At 48.2% G+C, this 24033-nt stretch overlaps 1 protein-coding gene across 3 annotated transcripts in view; it reads right to left on the bottom strand.

Annotated features, from left to right (window-relative positions):
* Positions 1-24033, bottom strand: part of Irag1 (inositol 1,4,5-triphosphate receptor associated 1) — a 123033-nt gene that overhangs the window by 53868 nt on the left and 45132 nt on the right. For all 3 annotated transcript variants that reach the window (XM_052712235.1, XM_052712234.1, XM_052712236.1), the window contains exons 2-5: positions 16865-17013; positions 5052-5152; positions 2614-2684; positions 415-588 (exon numbers count right to left, since the gene is read on the bottom strand). In XM_052712235.1, the coding sequence (XP_052568195.1) occupies positions 415-588; positions 2614-2684; positions 5052-5152; positions 16865-16924 (406 nt within the window). In that variant the 5' untranslated portion in view covers positions 16925-17013. The remainder of the gene's footprint in view (positions 1-414; positions 589-2613; positions 2685-5051; positions 5153-16864; positions 17014-24033) is intronic.

Raw genomic sequence — 24033 nt, 5'->3', positions numbered from 1 at the left:
CAAAAGGGCCGGTGCATGTGGGAATTGCACAGGGTTTCTCTGTATGAGTGCTATGGACCTAGGCATGGATGAAGGAGAGATGTTGGGACCAAATAAGAACATGGGTGTCATCTGGAATGGTATTTGTCCACCCATGGGGAAGGCCCAAAAGCAAACACAGGAGAGTTCTCAGAGGTAGAGTTGGCTGGGTGTATTAGAACTCTGAAAGCTGAGCACAATGGCTTCTCAAGGGGGCATCTCTGCATGGCTTAGGCCTTCTAGAACCTAAAGGCAAAGGGAACAGTCCACTTGAGGCCCACCCTCTTGGAAACAAGGTCCCTCTGCAGCTGGGGCCTGGTCCTCCCACACCTCCCCTCAGCCCAGCCTCAGAGGGGCTCAGGGCAGCTACCTGCCCTGCTGCTGGTCCTGCCCTACCTGATGGGGAGTCTCCGGGGCTGCTCCTTGATTTCCTCCCGCGGCGGGTCAGGAATCGCTCACTCACCGACTTGGCTTCTTCCAGAAGTGCCAGGTTTTTCTTCTTGTCCTCCTCTGAGATGCTGATGTCTGGCAGCTGGTCATTTACCAAGTCAATGACATGTCCTGTGGGGTCTGCAGAAAGAGAATGAACTTCCAGTGACAACCACCTCATCTTAGAGGTCCTGCCACGTCAGAACTCAGCTATATAGCCATGTCAGGATGGAGGGCATGGAGACAGACAGTGGCTTCCTCAGTAGGCCTGGCTCCTTTGGCTTCTAGCCTCTGTCAGAAAGGTTCAGGAAGCACACTTTGGTTCCAAGAGCTGTCCCAACTCTGCCTTCAAGGGAGTCCTGCCTTCATGCTCTGTTTCTTTCCAAGCTAGTCAGTGGGTAGCTAGGGATGAAGCTCAAAGCTGCTGTCCCGAACCCCAGCTGCAATCCCATGGTCACCTTTCTCTTTTTCCTGCTTATCCTTCCCCAAACTGCCCCTTCTCCAGAAGTGCCCTGGATGAGCTGACTGGGTGGCACTATCTCCTTGCCAGGTGCTTAGGGAATAATGGTCACTCTAGGCATCCCTTCTTCTTTAGTTTCCATGTCCAAGACCTGGCCCAGGCATAGCATTTACCTATAAGTATCCTCGGGACCTGTCCCTGTTTCTATTCCTGTTTACAAGCTCTTACTTAAACAGTTCCATCAGCCCCCTGAGAAGCCCTTGTCTTCAAGCCAATCTCTGCCCCCTGGTCTATTGCCTATAGAATGACCTTTCTGGCAGCCATATCCGATCATGCTGTTCTCCTGCCTCATCCTATGGAAACTACTCAGAGTCCCCAGCATCACATCTAAACAGATCACCAACTTTGCTGGCTCTATATCCTCCTTCCAAGACCTTGTCCTGACTCTAGCCCTTCTGTGGTTCACTCCCAGTCTGCCTCCCCTGCCTCCAGGCATGCCTCTTCCGGAAGTGGCTCTTCATCTTCACTGGGAGAAACCCTCTGAATTACCATTAAACAACTCAGGAAGAGCTAGCCATCCCCACCCACAACTCTGCATCAAGAGCCAAGGTTAAGTGGGAGTGGGTCCCAAACCAGCTCTGGCCAGTCAAGCAATGCCATCTAGGCGGCCCCAGGGATGGGCTAGGAGGCTAGTGAGAAACCATCATGGGAACTGAGAGGGAAGAAGGGCTTCACAGAAGAGACAGAAGTGTGGAGGTGCAGCCAGCCATTTGTTCCCATGAACGAAGCGTCTTCCCAGGAAGAAGGCTTGCACATTAAAGGAGATGAGAGACGGAACGGTACACTACCTAGCAACCCAAATGGGGTACCTGGATCCCACAGTACCTGAAATCATAGCCCCTGAAGGAGGAGGAGAGGGTGGTGGAGGAAGACAACAAGGAGAGGGGGAAGAAAGAGGGGGAGGGGACGGGAAGAGGACCTTATTATTTTAGAGCAAGCTAATATGAGGCTCCATCCTTTGCAGCGGTTGGGACACATAGACGCGGCACAGTATTCAGGTGTTTGGCTGCTACAGGACTCTGGGGTGACTCCAGCTTCCTATCACATCTTTTCTTCCACCTAGAGCACCGATCTCCCTCCTGTGTGTCCATCTCTTTAAGGGGAAACTCAAATACCACTTTCCTTGGAATGTCTGCACATCTTCCCTCTTCCCTGGGAGGAGTGGGCCCCTTCTTACCTTGGATTCCTTAGTTCTCCCATGAATGGGCCTTTAGCAACTCTACTGGCTCATTTCCTGATCCCCTTATACAGTGTAATCAACACTGAATACAAAGACCAAGTCTATGTGACCCCTGTCCTTTAATGGCCCCATGAAGGTATGAAAAACCACTAGTAGGAACCAGCAGGTGAGCACAGGTACCAGCCTTTCACATGGACACACTCCCACCTGGATGTCACCTGCCCAGTACAGCCCCCTGACTCTGCCCTTGAGACCAGTACTGAGCATCACTTGTCTGTCTTCTCTGACTTCTTCATCTTCTTCATTCTGACATTGAAACTAGACATCATTTCTTCTGGACCCAAATATGGAGAGGCTGATCTCCTCTACCCTTTGAGCTTAGGAGAGGAAAAGAGGCTGAGTCCTACTAAGCGCAGCCAGTTCACGCTTGCTACTCAAATACATCCTCCTATTGACCAGCCCTTACCCACAGAAGTCAGCGAAGCTGTGGAGACCTTCAGATGTCGGTGGGAAAGCCTTCGGTGGGGGCTGGGAGCTCTGAAAGACAGTACATGGTCATCCTCTTAGGAAATCTACTTGGAGAAGTAGATGAGATGCCTCTACAGTCTCTCAGTGTCATCCCAGAGCATCATCTTATGGGCACACATAGGAGTCCTCTGACTGTCACCTTAGGAGTGTGTTCAATGGATGAATTCCCAGGCCGTACTCCATTCCTGCTATGGGATATTCTGTATGGCAAATGTGTTGCTGATTGGTCAATAAATAAAACACTGATTGGCCATTGGCTAGGCAGGAAGTATAGGTGGGACAAGGAGGAGAATAAAGCTGGGAAGTGGAAGGCTGAGTCAGAGAGACACTGCCAGCTGCCACGATGAGAAACAGCATGTGAAGATGCCGGTAAGCCACAAGCCACATGGCAAGGTATAGATTAATGGAAATGGATTAATTTAAGCTGTAAGAACAGTTAGCAAGAAGCCTGCCACGGCCATACAGTTTGTAACCAATGTAAGTCTCTGTGTTTACTTGGTCGGGTCTGAGCCGCTGTGGGACTGGCAGGTGAGAGTGATTTGTCCTGACTGTGGGCCAGGCAGGAAAACTCTAGCTACACATTCCCCCACCTCAGAGCCCCTGGGAGTGTCATAGACTCAGCAGTTCTCTATGCCGTTCTGTTGCCCACTCAAGGTATCCAAGCCCGCTCTCAGGGCTGAAACTTTACTACAGTATTTACTGTACATGAGGACCCAGACTCTATGTAGAGCTGTCTTGTGGATCCCTTATGAAATAAACATAGGAGCTGGTAGAGACATGGATGATTTCTTTTTTGAGAGAGAAGATCAGAACATGGTTTCACTGCCCTGCAAAACATGAAGCTTTTATTTTGTTTTGTTACAGGGTTTTGCTGTATAGCCTTGGCTGTAGACCAGGCTGGCCTCAAACTTACAGAGATCCACCTGCCTCTGCTGCCTGAATGCTGGGATTAAAGGCACGCACTACCACTGCCCAGCTACATGTAGCTCTTTTTAAAGATTTATTTTTAATTATTTATGTGTGTGCATGTATTTGCAGATGCATGAGGAGGCCAAGGCATCAGATTCTCCTGGAACTGGAGTTATGGATGGTTATGAGCAACCAAATTTGGGTGGTGAGAACCGAACTCAGGTCCTCTGCAAGAATAGTATATGCTCTTGACTGCTGAGCCAACTCTCCAGCCCCATGAGGCTGTCTTATCTGACTTCACAATTTTATTCATTTTTCCACCCACTCCCACATTGATTATACATGTATTTTCATTTCTTACATCTTCCTTGGTATCCACTCTGTCCTTTTGCTTCTACCCTTAATTAATGGATACAGAAGGCTTTGACGTGCATACTCACTCTGGGTTTGTTTTCTCCCGGAGACAGGGTTTCTCTGTGTAGCCCTAGGCTGGTCTCAAACTCACAGAGATCCACCAGCCTCTACCTCCCCAGGGCTGGGATTAAAGGAGTGTGCCACCACACCCGGTTTCACTCTGTCTTACGAGAACCACCCTTTGACTAATGTGGGTGGTGTTGTTCCTCAAACCCAGGGCCTCGTACTTGCTAGGCCAGCGCCTTCCCATAGATCTGTATCCCAACCCCTGACAGTTATCTTTTAATTTTATTGTAAGTGATACCTAGACAACCTCATCCCAGCTAGATCAATGCAGGGACCCATGGGGAGGGAAACAGGGACAGTGACATCCCTGTGATGGTGATCCACTGTCACTTCCAAAGGATTATCTTCCAAGGAGGACCCGGTTTGTCCACAGCAGGGCTCTATAGTCACAGGCCCACATCTTCCAGGTTTGTTTGAGAATACCTGGGCTGATATTATGGACATTTTCCCTGCCATGATGTCTTGTGCTTTTCTTAAACTCTCACAGGGCCAAATATATGGGGCCAAATCCAAGAGCAAGAACTTCATTTTGGGAAAGAAGATAATAGAGAAAAAAAAATCCTGAATTCTTGTTCCCATTTTGAAAAGCTACGTGCCCATATTTATTTTAATTTTGAGATAAGGTTTCTTGTATCCCAGGCTGTATTTGAACTCCCCAAGGATGACCTTGCACTTCTGATCTCCTGCCTCTGACTGAGTGCTGTGGTTACAGGTGTACCCCACCATACCCGGTTTATGTGATCCTGGGAATTAAACCCAGGGCTTCATACAGCATGGCAAGAAGCAAGCTACCAACTGAACTATATCCCCAGTCCTCTTTATTAGTAAAGTGATTCGGAGAAGAAGAAAGTATCTCTAGAAATAGAGCTATTGGTCCCTCCGTTTTAGAAAGCATTGTTCCGGGCTGGAGAGATGGCTCAGCCGTTAAAGGCTAGGCTCACAACCAAAAATATAAGAAAGCATTGTTCCTCTGCCTGGGCTGCATACCTGTTGGTCAGGTTTCGGTGGGTTTCTCCCTCAGGTGAACTGGCATCCCCCGTCAGGATGATTGTGGGAAGACTGTGAAATGGTCCTGCGGAGGGAGAGTCCTGGTGGTTTAGAGCAAAACACAAATGGAGTTAGGCCTGGGCTGGGGGAACATGCAGGGCCTTGGAACTGCAGCATTTCCCACAGTGTGACTCCCCAGGCCATTGCCACAGGTCACCAACTCGGTATGTTGGTTTGTCTGTTTCAGCTTCCTGAAGGTATAATTGAGAAATAGAAATTGCATATATTCAAGGTGTGATATTTTGATGTGGAGTACATTATGATATGGCTACAGATGAGCGAATGAACATATGGACTACCTCAGTTCTCTCTCTCCCTCCCTCCTTTCCTCCCTCCTGTGTGTGTGGGGTGCACTGCCATGTGGGTGCCAGGAATTAATCCAAGTCCTGAGTCAGTGCTCTTGACTGCTGAGCCCTCTCTCCAGCCCCTCAGTTTCTGCTTTCCTTGAAACTGAGTAATAAGCAATCTCAGGTCCATATTTCTGCAAAGGAACTGTGGTCAGAATTCTAGACTGGCCTGGTTCAGTCATTCAGGCCTATGGACCCAAACCCTTCTGCTATGGCCTCTCCAGTGGCTTGGCGTGCCCTGCCTTTCTGGTGTACATGATATTTAGATTTGAAATCTCCCTGATGCTCAGGTTCTTGTTAATGAATCACTCTTGCTGCAGAAAGGCTAATCAACACTCCTATAACGTGCACAGGATTTTGTCTCAACTGAATATGTGAGCTCTAGAAATTCTCTTGTTGTGTCTGCCTTACTTAGTTAGAGCCCTCCTCATATGAATCCCCTGGCGAACAAAAGACGTATGTTGGCTAAAATTTCATTTTTCTACTCATGTATCATATGTGTTTCTGCCATCCTCATGGTGGAGCTTTTACAAATTCCAAGCATGCATTGGTGCTGAAGAAAAGAGACTTTATTTTAATTCACTGACACTCTGACTACTTCCTAAAGCAACCAGAACCAACCAACAGGAAAATATGTAATCATGAAAGGAAAATGAGAGGATGGGAAGTCAGTCCATGAGTGTGCAGTTGGCCATCGAAAATATTGCTTTACCCCAGGGCCACACCAAACACAGGCAGCATCCTTCCCATGTGCCACACTGCTTCTCCGTCTGTCAGCTCGTCTTTATTGGCACTTCCCCTGGTTTCTGGTGTGCTTCAGACAATATTCTTTTAGCACTCTATGCCGCACACTTCCTCATGGGGATGCCTCTTCCTCCAAGAAGCCCTGAATCCAAATGGGACAGGACACACAGCAAGAGGGAAGCAGGCTGGGGCAGCACTGCCCCTGGGTTCTTGTCCCTCTTCCTGTGGACCCAGCCTCCCCAGGGGTCTATCTCTCTTCTTCTGGGGGTCAGCCAACCTCTGTAGGGCTGTGCCACCTCCAGCAAGCTCACTCCAATCATACACAACAGGTCACATTTTGTTCCCCTCTAATAAATCTTATAGAAACATTTAAATGTTTATTTCACTCATAAATTCCCAAGGGTGCACGATAGTTTCCTATGCTCCTGAGCACAGGGATAAATATAGACCAGTGTCATAGATGGGAATACGAGCTTCAAATCCTCACTATCACATGACTAGGTCTGGGCTGGGACACTTTAAGAACAGCTCCAGGTCTAGCCCAGGCAAGTGTGGGGGTGGGGTTTCCATGATGGCCTTGGGTGACAGTGGGAGGAGGACCCTACTGGGTCAGTGTGAACAGGGAAGAAGCTGGGTGGACCTGCCATGGAATCCCAGCCGGGGGACCTCCAGAGAGAAATTGCATTTCTCTGATCTTCATGTTTATAAACAGCAAATGGAGCTAATACTCTCTAGACTGTCTTTAAAAACAAACACAGATAAAGCAATAAGAATGATGGCAGGGAGGGGTGGGAGGTGGGTGCACATTGTTTGACTATATCCACAGCCTCTCTGCTATAGCCCAGAAGGCAGGCAGGGACTCCCTTGGGAGAGGAATTTGTGCTCTTAAGACAAAATAAAAAGATTCTCGGGGGACAAACAAGAAAACGATGACTCCAGTGTCAAGTCCTAAGGCCATGGGAGAGAGAGGAAGGACTTCTGTTGGGCATGTGGCTCCTCCGTGCAAAGCAAAGAAAGCATTCTTTGTCCCACAATCCTGAAGGCTTGCTCCCTAGTGTATGCTCCCATGTGCCCAGGGCCCACTCTGATTCTGTCAGCCTCTGTCGGTGTCCACTCAGTTCCCAGAAGTCGGGGAGCCAGTCGTCAGAATTTCCTGCACTCTTCAGCCAGCCTGTTCTTACTCTCAGACCATCGCATTTCTAAAGTGTGGAGTGGTACACAGTGGGTGTTGGGCACGCTTTGTCATTCATCCACCACCATTTTCAGCCCTCCCTTCTGGATGCTATGCCTTCTTTCATGTCTTCCTCCCTTCAGTCTAACCATCCAATTACCCAACCTGTCACATGACCATCCATCTATCCAGGCATCCACCCAATCATCCATCCATCCAATCATCCTTCCATGCATGCATCATCCATCTATCCACCCAATCATCCATCCATCCAATCATCCTTCTGTCCATCCAATCATCCTTCCATGTGTGTATCATCCATCTATCCATCCAATCATCCATCCATCCAATCATCCAATCAACCAGCTTTTCTTCCTTCTTTCCTTCCTTCCTTCCTTCCTTCCTTCCTTCCTTCCTTCCATCCTTCCTTCCTTCCACTCTACCATACATGTGAGAAAGTTATGACCCCTGACCCCAGGTTGTTCACATTCAGTTTAACAGGGGAGAGAGAAACAGGACAAGTCACTCTGTTGCTCACAGTGGGAACCAAGGATGAACCACTGTGATATGCATTCCCGACAAGATCACCATTTCTGAAATGCTCTGTTTCGATCGAAGCAATCCTACAGCTCTTCTCATAGCTCATGTGCTGTGATAGTCTTCTTGATTCTTTCGCCCCAAGCCTCCTCTCCATCTAACCATAGAAGATGAAACATCAGTACCCTCTCCCCACACTTGAGGCCACTGCTGCTCAGTACACTGGCTTTATTTACAAAAGGAGACAAAGAAGGCAGGGTCACGTACACAAGGAATCTTCAGCTTGAATCCACACTTAACTGTGACATCACTATGTTACCTTTGACAAATAGACAATGCCTTGGGTCCAGTATCTTTATCTGTAACAAGGAGGAGTGATAATATCTATCATGGATCAATGAATAGCAGGTACCCAATAAAAATTACCTTCTGCCTTATTGATAACTCCTGCAAAGCTATTTCATTTTAGATCTTAATTGAGACTATCTTAGAAGGGTGTGATGTAGCAGGAATCTTAAAGAGTCTTTATTAATAAAACAAACCCGGAACCAAGTATTTGGGTGAACACTGGAAGATCAGAGAGACAGAACAAGCCACAGCTAACCTCACCTGGCCAACTTCTCAGCTGATGTTGTTTCCTTAGACTGGAAGCCTCTGTGTCCTCATATCTGAATGGGTCTCAGCTGGACTGTGCTGCTCAAAACTTAAAAGCTTAACCAGCCAAATGCTTAGCCAGGCCAAATGCTTCTAGTTTCTGGTCCTCATACCTTATATACCTTTCTGCTTTCTACCATCACTCCCTGGGATTAAAGGCTCACTTTCTGGGATTAAAGGCGTGAGTCACCATGCTTGGCTTTATCCTTGAACAGATAGATTTCTGCCTCTGGAATGCTAGGATTAAAGGTTTGAGTGCCACCATTTTCTAGCCTTTGTATCTAGTGGCTGTTCTGTCTCTGACCCCAGATAAGTTTATTAGTGTGCACAATATTTTGGGGAAGACAATACCACCACAGTGTGATGACCTAAATGAATGCTATGGTTCAAATATGAAATGTCCCCCATAGGCTCATAGGTTGAAGGTCCCCAGTTGGGGGTGCTGTTTGGGTGGGTACTGCAAACTTTAGGGGAGTGGAGCCTAACTGGAGGAAATTAGGTCAGCTCACCAATGTCCTAGTAGAATATGCCTTGGCCCCACCCCTTTCTTGTCAAGCTTCCTATTTCCTGTCTGTCATGAGGTGAGTGGCCTTGCTCCACCACATGCTTCCTGCTGGGACGTCCTGCCTCACTCTGAGCCCAGGAATAACAGGGACAAAGGATAATGGGCTGAAACCTCTAAAACCATGAGATGAAGATGAATAATTCCTAAGTTGGCCCAGGTATTTGTATCACAGCTATGGAAGACGAATTATTGAAGTGAACAAATACTCTCAAGGAAGATGACACCCGCGTCCCAGATGGAGTGGTTAAGTACTTCCAGTTCTGGAGGTGAGCGTGTACTTGGCTGCCCTGGGTGTTCACACTTGTAAACGAACAATATCCGCCTCCTGGCATTGTGAAGCTGCCTTGTAGTGAGTGCATACAACAGGGAGGGTGCAGGAAGATGGGATGAGGGGTCTCACCGGGTGGCTCTTGGGCGAATTCCCTGCTCTAGGAGGTCCATACAAGGTTACAAGGATTTTATATGCATCATCGATTTCATCCCCACCTCAATCCTGATAGAAGATTGGCTGTTTAGGTCCTATAATAGTTAGTGTTAATTGCCAACTTGATATAACTGAGAATCATTTGGAATCACTTGGAATATAAAACCCAAGTACTCTGCCATGCTGCTTACACCTATATGCCTGGGACCCAGAAGCATTCTCTGTCCCAGGCAGTAGGTATAAGAACTTTCTGTCTGCCTAGGGGGTGTCCTCTTACAAGAGGGCAGACCAGTGTGATGAACTATGAGCCCCAACTGCCTGAAGGGAAAGACAGGATGGGTCTTGACTACATTGACAATAACAGAGAAAGAACTTCTGATGTGCTATGGTGGCACTTACTAGGGTCTCCAATTTGGATCCCAAGAAGAGGAGCCTGATGGCTTTAAGACCAGAGGTTCCCAGGTCTCCACAAAAGGATTACCTCCTTAGAGTCTCTATTAGTTACATTTGTCACTGTTGTCCAAAATACCTGGCCAAAGTAGCTAAGGAAGGAGGGTTGACTGACTCATGGCTTGAGGGTACAGTCCATCATGGCAGAGAAGGCACGGTGGCGGGAGTGTGAGCTGGCTGGTCACATTGCATCTACAGTCAGGAAGCAGAGAGAAATGAATGCCACTGCTCAGCTCACCCTTTCCTTTTCTTCATTCTGGGAGCCCAGCCCATGCGACGGTGCCACCTACATTCAACATGGATCTCCCACATCAGTTAAACTTTCTCCCTGGAAACACCCTCACAGACACAGCCAGAAGTGTGTTTCCTAGGTGGCTCTAAATCCCAACAAGTTGGCAGTTAAGGTTGACCATCACAGGACCACATACAGAGGGCTGCTTCTCTGGAGCCCATCCCAACTTCATCTCAGAGCTTTAAAAACTGGGGACAGGAAAGGGAGGCAATGCCTCTAAATAGCAGAGTACCACAATGGTCTTCACCCACAAGGCTGCTGTGCGACAGGACACTAATGTCTGTCTGGAACATTAAAACCTGAAGCACAGAGCAGCTGCTTTGAGAGAACTGGAGTGTCTCAGAGCTGCGGCCTAAGATAGGCTTAGTTTGACAGAGTACATTTTTGGGAACCACACTGTGCTATTTTATCATCTGGCTGAAGGAGGATGAGGAAGTCACAAGTATCTTGGAAGGATGTGTGGCTTGGGCTTGTGCTCTGAGGGGGAAGAAGGAATTTGGTAAGACCCTCTGTCAGAAGCTGCACTGCTTTGCAGGATCAGAGGACTGCCTTCTCTGCGGTCCCAGGCTCACTCCCCTTTGACCATGCCTTCAAGAGCACAGAACAGTGTCACCTTGGCCCAGGCTGCAGATGTCTCACAGAAACTCCAGAGGCAAAGTCAGCAGTGCTCAGTACAAAGTAAAAACCAGGAGCATGGTGTTCCTGAATGCCAGGCTTGAAGTCCCTGGTTCTCTGCTTGTGAGTTATGCATCCTCAGAGGAAATTAGTTATCTCCTTTGTGCCTCAGTTTCCTCCACTACAAAATGGGATTTAATCCTGACTTGTAAAATGGACTAAAAGTTGGATACAAGACATAAAGTAATTAGCCCAGAATGCCCAGGAAACTCTCTCCGTGCCAGCAAGCTCACATAGTGCTGTGCAGGATACTGAGGGAGAAAAGACACCAGTCATCAATCATCTTACCCAGTAATGAACCTTTCATGCTATGATATCAACATGCCTGTCAAGATGTGCCCACTGATGCAATAGTGGTATGATGGTTATGGAGATGACCAGTCACTTTCTGATTGTCTATGAGGCCTGCTCTCCAGGAAGGATTTCATGCCTGATGTTATAAACCTGATCAAAAAGCTCATGATTTAGGAAGACCCCAGGGTAGAACCCTGGTCATACTGTCTAACTGCCTTCTAAATATGTATGTTTATGTCCATAGATCTGTGCTACTCTCAACTTGGCAGAGAAGCTTCTTTGTACGGTAGGTAGTAATTAATGCAGAGACTCATAACTGGCCAAAGTGCTGAGTATAAATAACTGAGTGCTCAGCTGTGGATGGATCATCTTATCAACCTCCCACCATCCAAGGCTCAGGGAACATCTCAGAATAGGGGACAAAAAGAATGTAGATGGGAGGAGAGCTAGAGAATGCTCACTTCTAGACATGACATGGCTGTCGCACACACCAACTCACAGCAACTGTGCTAACCTGCACAAGACCTTCATAAGATCAAACCAGTCAAAATTCCAGCATGGATGGAGAGGGACTCCACAGCTCTACCTTTAGCAGAGGAGCTACTGGCAGTTGGTAGCTACTGAAGAGGGAGAGTCATTTTCCACCAAGAAAGAAGCTGCCGGTGGGTGGACTGTGCCTCTTTGTGCACATGGAATAAGCAGCCCTAAGTGGGCTCAGGGGCTATTAATAACAAAAAAAGGACATGTTGGGAGGGCGATAGGTGGGCACTATGGAGAATTGAAGGAGCTAATAGTGGGTGGATAGGATCAAAATACATTGTATAAATGTATGGATTTTTCTAAAGAGTAATTTTTTAATCTAAAGTGAAATATATTAATATAGTTGCATAGTGACCTGCTCCTGGAGGCTTCTAGAAACCCCTAAGGGTTGTAGGGAGGGGGGACTTGGACAAGTAGAACTCAGGCTTTACTATCATGAACCCCTACACCCCAAGTGTGCTAGGCACCTCTGAGGATGTCATGCGGATCCAGTGAGTCAGCTTCCTAAAGGACTTCTGGTCACAGCTGAGAAAAATCACTGATGACTTGACCACATTGCATCTGGGGTCTGAGGCTGCACAGTGAAGAAGAGACAGGCCAGCATGCATTCCTCTGTGATTTCTGCTCTAGGTTCCTGCCCTGACTTCCTTCAGTAATGGACTGATACTTGGAAGCGTACATACACATATGATAAAATAAAGCCTTTCCTCATCAAGTTCCTTTTGGTCATGGTGTTTATCACAGCAACAGAAAGCAAACTGAAACATTTGATCTAGGATCCTTCCAGCTGATAGTCTGTCATTCTGTGGTCCCTAAACATCCAGGCATGTGTCCTGACAGCTTCTGTTCAGTCAGAGCACCAGAGAATGCCTCCTGCTGAGAACACACTGCAGGAGCATTGCGGGGAGCCTTTGCTTCACTGCAGGGATTGATTACAGCTTCCAATTAGCAGTTTCAGGGAAGAGAACAATTTAGCCCTCCAACTTCAGTGTTTTTGTTGTGAGGATTCAGGCTAGTGGTGGGAAATGGAGGGTTGGGACCAGAGTATTCAAAGTAGGACTGGACCCGGGGGAGCTATAAACTGGAAAGGATGCTCTGTTCCCTGCCTCTTTGCCGAGTGGGAATTCACACAGATGGGGACTTCCGGCTGAACCCTGCCTGGCCAGCCTCACTTTCCTGGCTGCCTGGCTTCTGTGCTCTCAGGGAGCCAGGCTTCTGCCCCTGGAGGCTCCAGCTAGCTTGGGAGATCTGAACCTCCCCTGAGGCTGTGCTGCGTCAGGCGTTCAGCATGGGCAAGAGCTCGTTATGACCCAAGTCTATCTGACTTTGGGGGAACTCAGGGGGGCCCAGAGCCTGGTAGTCAGACCTGAAAGTAAAAGAATGCTGAATCTCATGTGGACCTAAGTTAGACTTCTGTTTAAGAGTGTAAACTGCTACAGGGCTGAGCTGACCAGGCAGAATGGAAGCGGCCACAGCTATGCCTGTTTGGAGTAACATACAAGGAAGCACAGGGATGAGAAATCTAACAGACTTGACTTCCAGGTCTCTGGATGAGGATATGGAGGAGCTGGGATTCAAGGCCAATGTGGTCATAATCTTAAACCCTGTTCACTGTCTTCTCTGAGGAACCCGGACCTTCCGGATCTGAGGTGGCCTGAGTCCCTCGAGAATCCTCCTCCAGGTTCCAGCACTGCCAGAGCCACTGGAACTTGCAGACATTTTCAGGATAGCCTCAGGTTCCTACAAGCCCAGAGACAGAATCAAGGCACTTGAAAAGCTTTCAGAGACCATCAGAATCCACCTCATTATTCTGTAAATACTGGTTCTGGCTCCAGGTCACAGGCAGGAGTAGCTTGTGAGGAACTGGCATTCAGGGCTCCTTCTGGCCAATCAAGGTTCTTTTTTTTTTTTTTTTTGGTTTTTTCGAGACAGGGTTTCTCTGTGTAGCTTTGCGCCTTTCCTGAAACTCGCTTTGGAGACCAGGCTGGCCTCGAACTCACAGAGATCCGCCTGCCTCTGCCTCCCAAGTGCTGGGATTAAAGGCGTGCGCCACCACCGCCCGGCTCAATCAAGGTTCTTATCCTTGACTCCAGAGCCTGCTCATGGATTCCTCCCATGCTGGGGCACTAAGAAGCTTGCCTTCATCTCGACCCTGGTCCTCATGTAGTTGGACCTACACGCAGCTGACAGTCACACGGGTTATAAGGGGAGTGGCTTTTGTGGTCTTGTGAGGATATGATTTTAAAGCACTTTAAAAAAGATGTGTGTGTGTGTGTGTGTGTGTGTGTGTGTGTGTGTGTGTGTGTGTAGAAGAGGGCATCAGACCTCCTGGAGCAGGAGCTGCAGGCAGTTGTGGGTGGGTACTAGGAACTGAACTCAGGTCCTCTGTAAGAGCAGCACCCTCTCTTAAATGCTGAGAGCTACAGATGTAGGAAGAATGGGATTCAGCCTTTACAAGGGATGAAGTTGTATCTTTGCTAATCTTTTATTTACTTGTTTTAGGAGTGCTTTTATTTGTAGGAGGCACAGAGGTCCTTGTGCTCACAGGCAAGCACTAGGGGAACCTGGAATGTTAAATGCACAGGGCTGTTCCTTCAAAGGAAGGGATGCATAACCTGCTATCCAAACAAAAGGCTGGAAGAGGACATGGCTAATAGCCTGGTGACCTTTGTGCTATATGTGTGGTTGAGACCACACCGGAATCTTCCCTAAACCCATATTGCAAGCTTGTTTTTCTCAATCTATAAAACCCATTTTTACAGATGGTGTTTTGCAAAGAGTTTCTGTGTAATCATGTCTGATTTTTATTCAGCTTATTTTGTGCTTTATTATGCACACGAGATTGAGTTAATTATCACCAGGAAAGTTTTTGTCAAATTGTGCTGTGTTTAAATATGCCTAAAACAAACTACTCAGAGTCAGACTTCCAGAGTTTGAGCTAACCCCAGCTACCTAGTCGTGTTGAACCGAACTATCTTCTTGCCTCCCACAGATTGCTACTCTGTTGACTGTGGAGGTCACAAAGACTCCCACATTTATTCTTGGGTTAGCTGTTTGGGGAAATTGCCCAAGATTTGGGATCCAGGAGACTGTGAGCTCAGTATGTTCGCATCGTTAGTGAGGTGGAGGGGTCAGAGATGACCGTTATGAGAGGGTTACAGGAGTGACAGATTGAAGAAATCCAGCGAGGCTTGGGAGCAGCCACACTTGAATCCACTCACCAGTGTTTGCCTTCTGTGGTCACTCCGTTTTCATTCCCCCAAGCCCCCAGACCTCAACTGCCTTCCAAGTTGCTCATGAACAGAACCTACCATAGCCCAAGATGCCCCAGGATAGCTGTGGGGCATTCCTTAGAACCTTGAGCTATGGTCTGCAGATGGAGAGATGGGAGTTTGGCTCATTGTTTTCTTTTTATTTTTTTAGACGTTGAAGGAAAAGATATTCCCTCATCCCTAAGCTGCCAAGTTCATATCTCAGACACACGAACTTGGGGTATGGAGATACAAGGGACTATTCATTTCTAAATATTTGCTTTCTTAGTTCCCACGGTAATAATATGTAAGAAAACAAATGTCATCACAATATGAAAACATTCACTAGGAATCTGTCCATCTGGAAAAAATGATGCTCACTCACACACTCTGGCTTCGTAAGTCTCTTTCATCTGGCTCTGGTCAGTATGGATCATAGTCAGATACAAGAGCATCGCACAAGTTCAGTGCAAACCAACTGTAAAGTTCAAGTCCAAGAAAGTAGTGGTGGTAACCTTCATAAGTAAGGTCTGTAATCCAGGAGGGCCAGACGGAGCTGGGCCAGGGACCAGATAAAGAAAAAACGAGGATGATATCAAGATAGGTTCTTCAAAAGAGAGTGGCTTCAGTATCTTGGGGAAATGGGCATAGCCGTACATTTTAAACATCTTCTTGACAGAGTTGCTATGAAATCAAATGTGAAGAATGTAGTATCATGTGAACACATTGTTTGGTTGATAGGAAAAAAAAAAATAAGCAGAGGCCGGGGAGATGGCCCAATCAGAACGTCCCTACCATAGAAGCATGAGAACTTAAGTTTGGATCTCTAGCACCCACGTAAAAAAGGACAGGGGTAGCATGGGAAACAGACAGGAACACCCCTAGGGCTTTCTGCTCAGCCAGTCTTATTGGATTGGTGACCTCCAGGCTCAGGGAGAGACCCTACCTCACAAAATAAGTTGGGAATAATAGAAGAAGCACTCAACGTCAGCCTCTGGCTTCCATGTTCATAGACACATATGCATACACTACATATACAAAAACAAAACAAATAACATACATATCAACACCAAAACACTGGATCCTTTGTTCAATTTGAAAATAAACATATAACCTATACTTTATGATTATATATAGCTAAAGATAGCTTTTCTTAATTTAATTTGAAAAAAAAAAACCTCAATGATACGCTATTGCCATTGTTTTTGTTATTTGTCTGGATTTTTGTTTTGTTTTGTTTTTTGAGATAAGGTCTCAGTCTGTAGCCTAAGCTAGTCTAAAACCCATGATGACCTGCTACCTCAGTTTCCTGAAGGCTGGGACTCCAGGCATAAGCCACCATACCTGCCTCAATGAGAATACTCTTAATGAACACTTTAAAAACCATATTCTATTTTATTATCAACTTTTACCGAAACCCTGTCCTATCCTTTACTGTGAACTTTCGATATTCACTTGAAGCATATTGTTTCAAAGCGGCCTTTGGCTATGTCTGCTACCCTGTCTCTTCTACATCGTTCTCAAGTGCAGAAGGGAGCATTCGGGGCCAAGGTGGTTTGAAATCTCAGGAAGCCTTAGTCATACACTATCCAGATGGTTCCACACTCAGGATTCTGGGACCCCGGCCACTTAAATGATCTCAGGGTAGCATATTCTCCAGAGAGAGAGCCACACACCTTCCCCAGGCACCCACCGCAGCCTGCACTGCTGTTCCTGCACTCTGTGGCCAGCTTGAAAGCGGTGGCCTCAGCCCAGAATGCTCAGCTTGGCCCCCAGCCAGGCTAGCCATGGACAGGAAGGGGCACTTACTTGGGTCTGAGCTGCCTGTGGCTCTCCAGGGGGCTCCTCATCCTCAGGAATGTGGGGCATGGCAGCCTCCTGGCTGGAGTGGCTGTGTGTGCCTGGAACCTCTGCTGTGTCAACCCCAAAGATGCTCCAAGAGGCTTGCGCTCCGCAGGCTGGGGAGATGCCAAAAGGACAAGTCAAAATCCTCTCCATCCCTGTCCCCAGCTAGGTCCCATTTCCAAGACCCAAGAGCCACAGATCAGCTGCTTGGTTTTACATCCACCCTGGAGGTCAGGCGGGGAGAGGCTGGGAGCGGGCATTGGGAATCGCATTGCCTCCCGCTCCCTGGCTTTGTTTACACAGGCAAGAGTGACCTTTTGCATCTAATTTGGTCCTTACAGTAAACACATCTATTCCAGAAGAGAAACATTTCAGCTCCTCAAAGCTATAGCTGAGGGAGAATACTTCGCTGAGATCAGAGGCCATCTGTACGCCATCTTCCGAGCTCCTACTGGCTGCATGACTGCCATTGTCAAGCTCACAGGATGGCCTTGGATGAGGGTAGGCATCGATAGTCCCATTCTATAGGTGCGGGAAGAGCCTCTCAGGGTGGAAGCCACTTGTCCTGAGTCACACAGAAAACTAAGTGCTTGCACCCAGGTCTTCTTGATTGGCGGCCCCAGCTCTTCCCACTATACCACACACTCTTTCCTGCGGTCTGCTTCCTCCTCATGGGGAGAACAAAAGACAACACCATTAACTGAGTAACAACTGTGTCCCAGCTCCTCAGTGCGTGGTTGCTGACTGCTAGAGCCTATAGGAAAAGCCAGAAAGCTCTGCTGCTTCCCATGACAGAAGATATCCTTCCTTTCCCACAGAGAGGGCCTGGAAAGTTCCTTAAACCAGAGTGCTGTTGTCATCAGCTCTTACTCCCACCCCCACCCCACCCCCCCACCCCCCCGTCCCCCAGTCACACACCACCCTCTGGACCCGGGTCTCCAAAGCAGGGAAGGTGTCTGATTCGTTATGAATATTCCAAAGATCCATCAAAAACTGGTGGTCTAAATAATTTAAACCATGTTTATGCTTAAAGAATTGGAGACATTTAGTACAGGAGCTGTCAAAGGGGGCGCTGTCGTGGCTTTTGTCTTTTACCCCGATAGCCCACTCAACATTGAAACATTTGGGGCATTGAAGCATTTGGGGCGACCCCTGCTGGTCATCTTGGAAATCTCATCTCAACTAGGCCATTCATACACTGATTTTTTTTCCTTCTTTTTTATGGCTTAAGACAGGGTTTGATGTAGCCCAGGTTTGCTTTGAACTCATTATGTAGCTGAGACTGAATGATTCTCTTTTCTCCACATCCCAGGTGCTGGGATTCCAGGTCTGTGCCATGTCTGGCTGAATCATTCATTCTTTCTTCACAAACTTTTTCTATTAGGCCTGTGACCTGAGCTGTGACACAAAGAGAGGATATAGTCTGGGCCCTCATGGGGCCTTGAGTCCAGTGTTGGGAGGCAACCAAAAAACTGTGATCTGCATAAACACTGCAAAAAAGAGGAATTAAAGAGCCCCTAACTATGCAGACGGGGAGCGTGATGTGGTTTAGTAATGGCTGTTACAGGGGGTGTTTGAGCTGAGCCATAACAGAGAAACTTGAATGGAACTTATCTATTTGCAGAATAGCCCGGGGCTGGGCAGGGTAGATGAGTGGACAGAAAAGAAGCCACACTTGGCTGGGCTCCAAACAGATTTATCTTGACTTAAGAGACTAAGAGCTGTGGGGCCAGACCACTGTGTCTTCCTTCCCCAGAGACTACTGGATGAAGAAAATGAATATCAGGTCCCTCAAAATGTGCTGTCTGGGAACTTTGAACATCTTTCCTTAGACACCAATGTCAGCAGCAACGGCATCAGCGGTGGGGAAGGGACTTCACTGGAACAGGGGTGGTTGAGGGTAACAACAAGCTGGCTCACTTTCTCAGGTAATGTCACTGCCTCACCCCCTCAAGTCCAACCTATCTTAACAGGAACAGTTTCCAAAGTGTGGGAGGCAGCCATTCCACTCTCCGCTTGGCTCTTAATCTACACAAAGCATACTGTGTCCTGTAAAACGAGGATTCAGACAAACAAGACCATGTTCAGAAAAGAGAAGATCCTAGGGGACAAGAATTTGTGTTTAAGAACTCAAGACTTTAGCCTGGGCCAGAGAAGCCGCAAGGGAAAGCAATCTCTTCTCCAATATCTAAAAGGCAGTCATGTGGCCCTGGGGACTCCAAAGGACAGGTATATGCGGCCAAGTGAGAAGGCAGAGGAACCTTTTCTAGAGTCTGGAGCCAACTAAAGATGCAGGACAGTGCTCGTCAAGGTCAAGTGTTTCCTGTTCCTGGGAGACGTTCAATACTGGCTGGCTCAAGGGGTCATGGGAATTCCAACCACAGCAGTGGCCTTTTCCATTTTCCGAAGTCCTGGACTCTTAACTAGTCACAACCAGCCACAAGGATGCTCCCAGCCCAGGGTTCGTTCAGCGATCCTAGGATTATAAAACTGTACCAGAAATATCCCATCCAACCCTGCACTCCCCTCTCTTGAAGAAAGACCTCTGCCAGCCCCTGGCCAGAAATAAAACCTCATGAACAAGGTCAGACAAACCTGGAGTTGCTGGCTGCAGCAAGATGAAGGCTGGCTGCAGTCCCACAGCTGAACAAGATGGAGTCCGTGCGGCTCCAGGGGAGCCCCTGTGGTCCGCTGCAAGTCATTCCCATGCTGCTCGGGCTCGGTGTGCTTTCCCACCCATTATTATAAACTTGCTGCTTAAAATAGCAAGGCAAAAACCAGCCCAGCCGGCAGGGTAACTCACATCTGGGGGGTCTGCAGGGGCTCATGGGCATGTGGACCTCACATCCATCAGGGCACAGTTTGGAATACAACCTCCAGGAAGCCAGGGTCTGAGTGCCAGCCCATAAAAGGAGAGAACACTGAGTCATGTTTGTCTCCCTGCCTCCTTTTCAATCCACTTCCAAATATTTCCTGATGCTTCTCCAGCCAGGTCAGGTTAAGTGAGTCATGCCAAGAACCAATCAGCTCTTTGGACTCTTACCAACAATTAAACAGAACCTAGCCCATTTTACAGGAAAGAAAACTGAGGCATGGAGAGGAGAAACAAACAAGACAGGGTTCAGTTACCTTTGTACTTAAGGCAAACTACCCAAGAGCCTCTGCGGGGATAACCATCCAGTCATTTGTGTACATGAAGAGGCTAGACATCCCCAAACCATCCTAAGATATTTTGCCCACTTCATGAAAGAAAGCAAAATAACATACCTTTGTCATCCATACATCAGTTTCCCTACTCAGTATCCCACACTACTGTGTATGGTCAAGTGCTATCCTCATGCTTAATCCCTATGAGAGAGGGTGTGTGTTTATTTAGTTTTGTTTTTGTGCAATACTAGGAATTGAACCCAGGGCCTCGAGCATGCTAAGTAAGTGCTCTGCCACTGAGCTACCCCCACCACCAACCCTTTGCTGTAAGTTTAATTACTTTCATTTAATGTGATAAAACACCAAGGCTCAGAGACAATCAGTAAAGCTGTGTAGCTGGTAAGTCTGAGTCCAAAGGCGTCATCTTCTCTCTTACCCAGAGTACAGCCAAAGAGCCTTGTGCAAGCCCCTCTCCAGCAGGTAGAGCCAAGGTATAAACTCCCAGAAGCATGGAGAAGAGGGAACACTGAACCCTTGGCTGTCAGGCCAAGTGTCTTCTGAGGGTAAAGGAAGGAGCCCAGCTTAGGGAGATGACTCAATGGATAAAGTGTTTGCCACACAAGCGTGAGGACCTGAGTTCAAATCTCCAGAGCCCACATAAGACTGAACATGACAGCAGGCATCTGGAATCCCATTGCTCCAAAGGAAAGATGGGAGGAGAACACAGGAAAATTCGAGAGGCTGGTAGGCCACCTCGCCTGCTGTGCGTAGCACAAACAAGAGCTCCTGCTCAAATAAGGTGGCAGACTAAACTGACATCTGAGGATGTCCTCTGACCGCCAAACATGAGCTGTGACCCATTCGTACCTGCCCAGCTTGAGGTTTCACGCTCCTAGTATGTGGACACGCCTAGTATGTGGTGTGACAATGTGCTCATTCACAGAGGGAGGCAGCAGCCCATTCATTGGCCTTACTTTTCACTTGTCCAGTCACACAGCTGTGCCGAGACTTGTTCATTGACCCATTCATGCCCAGAAGCCTCACACTTAGGTCCAAGGCATAGGCTCTGTCCCATAAAGAGCTACCTCAGAACACTGTGGGCTGTCAGAGGACAGGCAGGAAGGCAGGAAGGCAGGAGGGCTCTGGCAACTGGGGCCACATACCTTCATTCTATTCCCAGCAGCCATCAGGGCCTTCCTGTGCTCATTGTCCCAGAGAACTTGAAGTATCAATGGTAGACAAAGGAAACTCGGCCCACCTGGTAGGTCCCAATGGCTTGCCAGGCCTCAGGGAGCACCAGGCTGTCTTCAGGAGTCAGGGGGAAGACATGAATAGTCTATACAGAAATACCCGCAGTGCTCTCAGCCTCCCTGGGCAGTGGCAATGGGAGGACAGCACTGGTGATACAATTAGTTCCATTTGGCAAAAGACAGAGGCCTGAAGACGTCACCCAGGAATTGCAGTGGCAGGCATGCCCAGTGTACCTGCCTAACTCTGTAGGTCCCTGTAGGGCCAAGCCTGCTGGCCTCTCTCTCAGCACCTGGTGACCTGCTCACAAAAGATCAAACCGCTCACTTGAAGCCACAGTGTCCCAGGAGCATGGCCTGCATGCTGTGTGGTTCTCACTGGCTCTGCTAAGCTAGATGTCAGGGGAAGAGCCAAGAGGCCCTTGTGGAAAGCAAGGAGTTAAGCCAGCCTCATGGACCTCGCTGGGGTGACTCAGTCTTCTCAGAAGGGAGGGTTTTGTTCTTACAGCTTGGGATTTTTGCTTTCATTTAGCACCCAAAGAATGCAAGTGTGATTAGACTGCTATTAATATCCAGCCTAGCCTCTCTCTGGGCAAAGGGCTGAGGCAGGAGACTGTTTGGAATAACTATGTATGCATCTCTCTCAGCCCCTGTACAAATCCAGAGGGGCAGGAGGCTGCTTCACCTGCTCTCACTCTTGTAGAAGGGGTGTTGAGGCTGAGAGAAAGGCGGGGATTTGACCAAGGCCATAGTTAGGGAAGGCCAGCATCAGAAGAGGTCCATGAGCCCCTGCTCCTGGGATGTGAGTGTGAGGCTGGCCCAGGGCAAGAGGCAAGCCAATGTGAGAGCAGAGCTTCTGGTCTCCCTTCTACTCATGGTCCCTCTCACAGGAGAGGATCCTCTTCCTTCCCTCACCCTGGGTGGCATGGAGAAAGTCCTCAGATGACCTTGATGAGCCTGAGGTACTGGGCAGAGACTCTGTGGCCTGGCCAGCTGCAGACCTGTGTCCTGCATCCTGAGTGAACCGGGTCTACCTGAGAACCCAAGAGCTCAGCAGATCCAGTTGCAAATCTCCCAGCTCTACCCTGCTGGACTACCTTAGCCTCCACTTCCTCATTTGTAAAAAGAAGGTGACGGTGCCTACTTTTATGGTTGGTGTAAGGGTTAGAATAGTGAATTCTTGCAACATGCAGACACTCAGCATGCTCTCTGGAATTTTCCATGCCTTTTTTGAATAGGCATCTGAGTTCTCCCAGCCTCAGTCACGAAAACCTGAGCAAAGCCCCAAGATTGTGTTGCTTATCCCAGTGGCTCAGAATCACACAGGGGCCTCAGCCTGGCCAGGGCTTCTCCCCTGTATGCACCAGTAGATAAACAGGCATTAGATATGACAGGAGCTATGAGGTCTACAACCACTGGCATGCCCACACTCCCACAAAGCCACTGGCTTCAGGAGGTGGTCTGAGAGGCGTTCGGCAAACATTACTGGGCTGAGGAAGAGGGCACAGGGCTGGGAGGTGTCCTGGTCTGTGCTGTATCAGTCCCAGCCTACGCCATGGGTCTGTGCCGTGGCTTGTCCTGGGTCTGTCTGGTTCAAACCCCTAGTTATTTCTGCCACCTGTGTGGTAATGGTGAGTCCCAAAGGTTTCCATGTACAAGCAACAGGTGACGACCTCCCCCACCCCCCAGGAGAGAGCCTACCACAGTGGCTGGCCACACTCAGACTTGGGTTGTTTGGACAAGTGGATGCATGAATGAACACTCACACCATCGATCCGACAATGGGCTCCCTGACTCTCTCCTGAAAGCATATTTGGGTCGCTGGGGAGAATGGGGAGTAAGGATGGATGGAGAAGGTAGAAATGGGGATGTGAATACCTAAAAGACATTTCCCCAGGACTGTCCCCTCAACACCACCTCTGTAGTCCACAATGGCCACTCCTGGGAGTCTGCAGTGAGTGAGCAAGTCCTGCTCAGAGTGGGCCAGGCCACACTAGGAGAGTCTGGGACCAACATGTTGGCTGTGTAGGGAGTGGGAGAGAGTTCCCCAAGACAAGAGTGCCACTGAGTCACCTCTCCCAGGGCCTTCCTCCTCTTGTGTATGTGTGTATGTCTGTGGTGTGTGTGTGTGTGTGTGTGTGTGTGTGTGTGTGTGTGTGTGTGTGTGTGTAGGAAAAGGAGGAGACTTAGCTCTGCCTTGTCAGTCTCAGACAGAATGGAAAGGGCTCAGAAAACAAAAGTTGACTCAAGATCCACCTGGGCACAGAGTGAATTTAAGGGTGACCTGGGCAGCTTAGTGAGACCCTGTCTTGACATGAAAAATACAGGCATGTATAGGGATATAGTTTGGTGGTAGAGCGCTTGGCTAGCATGAAACTCTGGCTTTGATCCTCAGTTCCACAAAACAAAACAAAACAAAACAAAACAACCCCCTAAGAATTAAATCAAGAAGAAGGATGAGTATATAAAGGCTGTATGAAAACTCACAGATAAGTAACAACAAGTAGGATGTATCAATATGTGGTACAAATTGGAAACAGTTAAGAAAAGCAGACTTATTCACAGTGTGGCTGAGCAAACTTCCTAAGTTCTCGGAGGCTTATTCTGTGTTGTCCTCACAAGGAACGCTCCCTGGCAACTGCTCTCATTGGGGTTTTCGTGATTAAATGTGAATAGATGGGGGAGGGGAGAGAAAGAAAAGGGTGGGAAGCACCATTTCAAGTAAAGGCAGCCCTCCTT

This window comes from Peromyscus californicus, unplaced genomic scaffold, assembly GCF_007827085.1.
Source record: "Peromyscus californicus insignis strain IS unplaced genomic scaffold, ASM782708v3 Scaffold_4__1_contigs__length_199733344, whole genome shotgun sequence".
Lineage (NCBI taxonomy): Eukaryota > Metazoa > Chordata > Mammalia > Rodentia > Cricetidae > Peromyscus > Peromyscus californicus.
The sequence above is the reverse complement of the archived record's forward strand: the minus strand, read 5'-3'. Positions and strand labels throughout refer to the sequence as shown.